Source organism: Quercus lobata, chromosome 6 (assembly GCF_001633185.2).
Source record: "Quercus lobata isolate SW786 chromosome 6, ValleyOak3.0 Primary Assembly, whole genome shotgun sequence".
In the NCBI taxonomy this organism is placed as follows: domain Eukaryota; kingdom Viridiplantae; phylum Streptophyta; class Magnoliopsida; order Fagales; family Fagaceae; genus Quercus; species Quercus lobata.
Genome location: NC_044909.1, coordinates 6,273,190 through 6,282,115, shown reverse-complemented (window position 1 = coordinate 6,282,115; position 8,926 = coordinate 6,273,190). Strand labels below are relative to the sequence as shown.

General features: G+C 35.3%; 1 protein-coding gene across 1 annotated transcript; it reads left to right on the top strand.

Annotated features, from left to right (window-relative positions):
* The first annotated feature begins 1,358 nt into the window (after positions 1-1,358).
* Positions 1,359-1,712, top strand: LOC115949727. The gene has a single exon (XM_031067016.1). The coding sequence runs from the start codon at positions 1,359-1,361 to the stop codon at positions 1,710-1,712; it is 354 nt and encodes a 117-aa protein (XP_030922876.1).
* Positions 1,713-8,926: the final 7,214 nt, after the last annotated feature.

Here is an 8,926-nt window from a genome sequence, read left to right as displayed (position 1 = left end):
TAGATCCGTTAATTTTCCGCTGCGTATGTTTCGTATACAATACAAACATGTATTTTTCCAACAATTGATATCAGAGCAATCTTCAATTTCAAATTTGTATTACATGTTTTGTGAAGTTTTGGAATTAAAGATAGTAATTTCATAATGTTAGAAGATTCTACAATCAATTTTCTACATGGTTGTTGAAATTACAATTTGATAAAAACTGATATTGATGTTGTTTAAGTTTGATATTAAGTATGTTAAATTGAACTTCAAGGCTATAGCATCAATGGAATTCAATTTTGATCTCAAATTCAATCTATTATGTTCATATGATGGTAGTTTGTTCAATAAAAACCGTTGAAAACTGCTTGGTGAAAATTCTGGAAAATTCAATTTTACGAGTTTCGACCGATCGAGAATTCCCTTCAATCAATCAAATATTCCTTTTCAATCGATCGAATAGGAATCGAGAATCAATCGAGTCAACCCGAGATTTTGTGATGAATTTATTTAATTTTTTAACCAATCAAGAATTCCTTTCGATTGATCGAATTTGCATTTTCGATCGATCGAATAAGAATCGAGAATCGATCGAGTCATCTAGAAAGTTTATTAAAATTTTCTTCAAGATTTTGATTGATCGAGGGATACATTCGATCGATCGAAAGTTGTGAATTTTGAATTTTCACTAAGTGTTTTCACATTTAAAAGTGCAAGGTTATGTGTAATGAGATTACGCATGTTTTCTAATTAAAACCTTTTCTTTTTAAATATCTAGTGGGAGATAGATACAAGAGTTGGATCTCACGACCTCCATTATCGGTTCATAGTAGTGTGGGTAAGCATCTCGTCTTGGCGTATATGCCTCACGATCCCAAAGGAGGGTGTTTACTTCATAGTACTACAAGATTGAACTACCCATTTAAAGTAGTGTGAACAAGCACCTCATCTTAGCATATATGCCTCACAATCCCAAAGGAGGGTGTTTTGTTTCATGGTACTACAAGTTTAAACACTATAAGGGAGATGAAATATGGCTACACATGATTCTAGATAATGGTATACACTAGACTAAGTGTAATGTTAAACTCCCAAAGGAGCTATGTCATTATTACTTAGAGGCTAAGGTTAATACGGTATATTGTTAATGTTTGATAATAATTATCATGATAGCACTAATAATGAGAATAGTTCTCAATCAATCATGATGTTTATAATATACTTGCTACCAAGGAATTATAGACATGGATTGAGTTGTCGTTGCATATATTATATTATGATTTTATTAAGATTTCATACTAGATGCTTATATGCTAAATTGATAATGTCCAGTTTACTTATTATATTCATGTTTATTATTTTCAGGTTTAATCATGGCATCTTTTAACCCACTTGTTGCTATTCTTAATCAAAACAAACTAACTGGATCCAATTATGTTGATTGGAAAAGAAACTTGAACATTGTTCTCACTGCTGAAGAGCACAAGTATGTGCTTAGTCAACATTGTCCCAACTTTCCATCATTAGATGCTCCTCTTGAGGAAAAACAGCGATATGATCGTTGGCAGAAATCTAATGAGATGGCCAAGTGCTATATCCTAGCATCTATCTCAAATGTTCTACAGCATCAAATGCAGGATGTAGAACTAGCTTCAGACATAATGCTAAGTCTGAAGGAGATGTTTGGTGAGGAAGGCCGTTCTGCAAGGCAAGAAACTATGAGGTAAATTTATAATACCAAAATAACTAAAAGCACTTCAATAAGGAAACATTGTCCTAGGATGATCTCTCATCTGAATACACTGGAGGTTTTAGGTACCGATATTGATAGAGAATCCTAAGCAGATATGATACTCCAGTCACTACCAGAATCATTCAAAGAATTCAGACTTAATTATAACATGAACAAAAAGATTTATACATTTTCTAAATTAATGAATGAATTGGTGGCGGTGGAAGGCATTCTTGGTACATCTAGTGTTGATGCCAATATGGCTGAAGCTTTTACTTCTTAACCTAATTTGAAAGGCAAGGGTAAAAAGAAGAAGAAGAAGGACTTCACCAAGCAAGATGGTAAACAAATTGCCTTAGGAGTTGCCAACAAGGGAAAGAAGAAGGATCATGCCAAAGGAAAGTGTTTCCATTGTGACGAGAAAGGTCATTGGAAGAGGAATTGTCCAAAATTTAGAGCTGTCAATAATAAGGGTATGAAAAGCTCATTCTTTCTTGAAATATGTTTAGTACAAAATCCCACGAATTCCTAGTGTGTGGATTCAGGTTGTACTAACCATATCTGCAATACTTTGCGGGGGTTCTAGGAGACCAGAAAACTGAACGAAGGGGAATTGTTTCTTACTTTGGCTGATGGGAGTAGAAGTCTACTTATAGCTGTTGGAGTGTTTAATTTGTGTTTTGATTCTAGAGTTTTAATATTAAAAGACTGTTTGTACGTACCAAATGTTCATAGGAATTTAATTTCTGCAACTTATTTAGGTAAACATGGATATAGTGTTATCCTGAAAAATAATGTTGTAATAAAGAAGGATAAAGTGTTTATCTGTTCTAGTAATATCATTGCTAGTCTTTATATTTTAACTCCTGATAAGCATGAATTATACAATTCTAAATTAGATAATAACTTTCATGTAAAATCGTTAAAAAGAAATTTTCCTTCTACTAATGATGCATATCTTTGGCACTTGCATTTGGGTCATATTAATTCAAACAGAATTCAAAGACTGATCAAATATGGATTCTTAGAGCCATTGGACTTTGATGTTTTTCGAGTTTGTGAATCTTGTTTGGAAGGCAAAATGTCATTTATATGAACTGTAGATCTTTTGGTGCCTAGTTGTACTTTAGACTGAAGTTTAGAGCTTCACTTTACATGCTTCTTGATGATAACTTTTGGCCTCGGCCGCTTCCATATCAACCACCATATCTTTGAGTAGAGGAGCCGGAGTTTCCTTCTAAGGCTACTAACAAGTAAGATGATTGGTCATTGTAAATATTCTTAAGAACCATTTCAGTATCCTATGAAGTTCTAGCACTATATCACTACCAATAATTTGGGAGTATCAATTTGAGATAAGCATTATGTTAAAAAAATTGGTAGTCATGTGAAAACTTGAAGTATAGCCTTAGTAGGAATGACTAGGTTCCTGTTGAAGAAGAAAAAGAAAGTGTAGCTATAGGAATGAAAGTAGTCAGCCTTGGAGGGACAAACAAAGATTCCAATTACTCCAACTAGTGGGTTGGGCGCTGAATAGTGGCGACGCCACGTTCAGGTCAGGGTGTTCCCAGGAACACCCTGACCTAAAAAAAAAATTATATATAATAATTAAATTTTTTTTTTTTCACCCTTAAAAAAAGATTAGGAACACCCTCAATCAAAATTAAGAACACCCTAAAAAAAAAAGCTCAAACCTCACGGTTCCTCACACAGAAATCTTCACTGAAAATGGCCGGTGGCTGGGCTCGTTCATCTTCACCAAAAGCTCAAACCTTAGATTGATGTTAGATCTACCATTGATAGATCAATTTGCTTAGGAAGAAAGGTTATAGAGAAAAATATGTGTGTTCTGATCTATGAGAGACTAAGAGGTGAGATTCTCAAAAAAAGAGAACAGAAACAGAGACAAAGAGGACGAGAGAAAGACAACTTCAGAAGAGATCAACGTGTTTGTGTTTCTTATTGTGTAGGGATGAGAGAGAGGTGAGATCTTTTATATTTTTTAAAACAAAAAAATTCCACAGCCACACACCTGTTTTCATGTTACTTTGACATGTATTTTAGTTTTGAAAAACATGTTTTAGACTAGTTGAATACCTGCTACTTTCTCCAAAAAAAAGTTGAATACTTGCTTTTTTTTTTTTTTTTAATGAAATAAACGTGACTTTTTGAAGGCCTTTGAATGTATATAAATATAATACATGCAATGTTATTAATAGTTTCAACCTCATCAAAAAAGAAAAAAAAAAGTTATTAATAGTTTCAATTCTGTGCTACGGATGAATAGAATATCTTATATATTAGTAGTTTGGTTAATAGATTAATAGTTTGGCTAATTATATTAGTAAATTACAAATTTTACAGAATATCTTAAATAATTAGAGGATATTTATTAATTTTTGTAGTAAATTATAAGAAATATCTTCTAATCTTTAATCAAGATATATTTTTAACATCTTTAAATATTGTTTTTGTTAAGATTGTTAAAATTTATGTAATTATTTTATTTATTTTCATATTAATTAATTATTAGATTAATTATGACATCGTCACGGTTTGACCATGGTGAGAAACAAATTTTTTTTATTATTAGATTGTGTAATTTATGCTTATTAAGGAACACCCTGAAAAAAATTCCTAGAGTCGCCACTAGCGCTGAAAATGGTGCATATGGTTGATACTCTTTTTTCCGCCACACCAACTAGTGCAGTAACCAAGGAAATATAAGCAAATAAAAGACTTCTGACTTCTGAGTCTCCGACACTGATTCTGAAAGTGATCTCAAAGAACCTAGGATAGAAATTTAACTCTATAAAGAAATTTTTTGAAGTAGATCTAATTTAAGCTCCAAAAATTTTATCAGAACTTAGGAGACCACATTAGTTTTCCAGTTATACATGTAAGGGAAAAACTTGGGCACAGCTTTTTTTGTACAGAAACTTAAGTTTCACAATTACATTCAACCACGTGTCTATATTGATTATTGTAGTAATATATATGTAAGGTTGAATTTAATCAACCATTTTATTGGCTTTATTCCATACCAAATTTGCTTGTATTTCAGCATTTAGTAACCCTGTATTTAGGTGGGTTTTGTTGTAAGGGTAATGAGTGAGATAGAGTGTTGATTGCTCAAGAGTGTGCAAGAAAACAGAGACTCGCGGCTTGATCTCGCGGGTGGCTCACGACTACAAGCCGCCAGACGCAGCACACGTGCCAAGCATGCCAGAAGGTGAACAGTCATGCTAGCTGGAGCACTATAGGACAAAACAGGACAATTGGCTATACGGTTATCTCGCGACTGCATCTCGAGACTCAGTCAAATCGCGAGGCCAAGCCGCGAGCCACCCCTGTTTTGAAAAACCTAACGTTTTACATTCTCCTCTCACCTCAGTATAAATACCCCTTATACCCACAAATGAAAAAGAGCTTCCAAAGAGAATTTTGAGAGAGAAACCCTAAAGAAAAACAAGATTGATTCACCTACAATCTATACATTAGAGTCTCTTCAAATTCCTCAACTCTCTTCCTCTCCATTGTCAAATCCTTGAGAGGCATTTTACCAAAACCTTGTTCTCACCATATTCATCACTGTGAGAGGGCTGTTTGGTTTTCTGGGAAGCAGTTTGGAATGAACCAATCTACATTGGCTGATGCTACGGTCTAGTAGCGGAATCTGGGAAGCTAGAAAAGAAAAAGGTTCGGCGCAACCTCGTTGGAGCAAGAAGCTTGGAGGGCTTAGGTGCACTGGGTAGATTAGGCTTGGAGGGTCTATTACTATCCATGTATCCCAATTACATTTTCTAGTGGATTGTTTACCGCTTGGAGGGCGGCAGAGAGGTTTTACGCCGAGGGCTTCGGTTTCCTCTTTGATAACATATCGCGTGTTGTCTTTGTGTTTGCATCTTTCTTCCCTTTTGTCTTTGCCTTTTATTATCTACTGTGGGTTGTGATTTTAATTTGGCTTAGATTGTTTTTCCAATTCTATATTATAGCTTATGTTCATTTTCCACACACTAGTTATTTGACATAAAACTTGAATTGGTTAATTTGTAAATTGGGGGTCTAAACGTTCAAGAGTGTTTATACACATATTTGAACTTTCATTTGGTATCAGAGCGGGTACACTTCTAGTGGTTTCATTACCATTGTGTGATCCTTGACTCCCTTTTGAGATGGATCGGTCTCAATCCCTAAATGCACCTCCATATTTTAATGGTAGTAATTATATTTTTGGAAGGTTCGCATGAGAGCTTTTTTGTATTCTATTGATGAATCTGTTTGGGATGCTGTTGAGATAGGTTGGACCAGGCCTGAGGAAGCCAAATCCACATGGGATAAGGCAGCACTTGCTGCATCTAATGCTAACAGTAAAGCACTCAATGCTATTTTCTGTGGTGTGTCTCCAGATGAATTTCACAGGATCTCTCACATTACCGTTGCTAAAGAAGCATGGGAGATATTGGAGACCACTTACGAAGGCACGAAGAAGGTAAAAGACACCAAGCTGCAGATGCTAACCACTCGGTTTGAGGAGTTAAAAATGAGTGAGGATGAGTCCTTTGACTCTTTCTATAGAAAGCTGAATGAGGTGATTATAAGCAAGTTCAATTTGGGAGAGAAAACGGAGGACTCTAAAATTGTAAGGAAGATCCTTCGATCATTGCCGGAAAGTTTTCGTGCTAAAGTGACAGCGATTGAAGAGAGCAAGGACCTTGATGACATCAAAGTCCAGGAGCTGGTTGGTTCTCTTCAGACCTATGAGATGTCGCTGCCCAATCAACGGAAGAGTAAATCTCTTACCCTTAAGACCATTAATGAGAAGGTGGAAGATCATGACTTATCGGGAGAAGATGTGGTTGACAAAGATGTTGCATACCTTGTAAAAAATTTCAGAAAATTCTTGAAATTCAAAAATAATGGCAAATTTGGTGATAAAGGAAAATTCCAAAGTTCAGGAAGGGAGAAAAGAGAATTCAAAAAGAAAGATGGAAAAGAATCCCAACCTACACAAGGTGTCACTTGTTTCGAATGTAACGGGCATGGACACTTTAAGAAAGAATGTCCGAATTATTTGAAATCGAAAGGCAAAGTATATGCCACGACATTGAGTGACTCGGATTCATCCGACTCAGAATCTGAAGAAAGCTGTGATGGAGAGGGGAACTATTCAGCTTTTATGACTATTGCCCATGTTGAGTCTTCAGACGAGTTGAATCTGCTTGTACGAAACCTTGGAGAACATAGTGATGAAGAATCACTGGGAATTGTTGAAGAATCAGATGCTGAAGAAGATGAAAGCACAGCCAATCTTCAAGAGAATTATAACTCACTCCTGGAGAAGTCGGGTGAGTACACAAGGGTGGCCAAGGCAGCTGTGAGAAAAATGAAAAAGGCAGAGGAGGATTATAAAAGTCTCCTAATCTGATATAGGGAGGCCAAATGTGAGATAGAAATACTGAATAGTGAGCTATCAGAAGCTTACACAAAAGTGAGATTTCTTGAGCAAGAGGTTGTGCAAACAAAAGTGAGATTTCTTGAGCAAGAGGTTATGCAAGCAAATGCTAAAATAGAGAGGGTTACCACCAAGAAGCTAGATGATGTTATTTCATCTCAAAAGAGCTTTTCAGACAAATCCGGATTGGGATATACCGGAGGAAGTAGCTCATCTGAAAATGTCACTAAAGAAGTGAAGTTTATAAAGGTCAAAGAATCAGCTGATGTTGGTCCTACTGCTAAGAAACTCAAGATAGAGGAGAAGAGAAATGTGGGAAATGAGCGGCTGTTGAATTCACGTAATCAATCTATGGCAGGTCTAAATCCCGAGCCAAGTCTCGTCCACGACCACAAAGAGGTCCTAGATCAAATTATGTGTGTCATCATTGTGGACTTCAAGGGCATACTCGATCAAATTGTTAAAAGCTGAGAGTAAAGAATAGTGCAACTCCTCAAAGGTCACGAGGACCCAGAAATGATAGAAGAAATTGGGCAAGAGAACCATCGAGAGATCAAAATGGTGATCCCGGAATGATGAACGTGATGAAGATGATTGGTGCATTCACCAACTGCTTGGAAAGCTTCATGTGAAGGTTTGAAAGCCCTAACTCCCGTACCCAATCCTATAAGGAAATCACCCTAAACGCAAGTGACATGTGGGTGAAAAAGGGTACTCATGCATAAGCATTACAACATGTCCTTGCATTAGTACTTCCTATGCTTTGTGACGATGTTTGATTGATTGCCTATTGTTTATGTTGATGGTTGTTTGCTTGTCTATTTGTGCATACTTTTGATTTTGTATTTTTTTTTTATCAATCTTTTTCATCTTGTGTCAAAAATCCAAAAATCACATAAAAAAATTAGAAAATCAAAAAGTTTGATTGACATTGTTGAGTTTTTGTCGCAAAACTTGTTTTGCCTTGTACTTTTGTGCTAATGGCTTTGTGCATTTTCGAGCATAGCTTGTTTCTTTGCACTCTTATCACTATGGGAGAAATCTTGAAATCTATATGATTGTTGTAAATAGATTTTCAAACTTGTCATGAATGATTAGTGAATGGTTATGATGATCTTGAGACATGCATAGACTTGTGTCTATATATCTTCCCACTCTTTATTTGTATTTTTTTGCTAAAAAGAGCCCACCAAATGTAAATCTCCAAATGAAAAGAGATATTGAACTGTAAAAGCCTGTCGCACATACTAGTATTCGACTAAGAAAAAGGGAAAGCGACCAAAAATTAAAGTGAAAGTTTATTCAAAAAGCCAAAGGCTATCTCATCAAGGTGAAATATCTATTATCACTCTCACAATGAGAGGTGATTTTCTTGAAAGGATCAAAAAGATCAAATGCTATGATTGAAAGTAGAGTCAAATGTAAAGCTCCAAGATATGTTATCAAGTTTTGTGGGAGGTCATATATACATATTTCTATAATTGAGATGGATCACTTAATCTAGTGCTAATTGTGTATGCCTTGGTTGAATTGATCATTGAAGTTTCACATTAAACTAAGGACTATCTCATTGTTGATATCCACACACAACACAAAAGTTTATGTTCAATAAATGTCATATTCATTTATGTGATTGTACTTGATGAAATGTGTTTTCACATGCTCAATTTTTGTTAATTCAAACACAAAAAGATTTTTTAGTGTTTTAGGTGTTTTTGGAAAGTATTCTGTTCTCAAAATTTGAAAATTTCAAA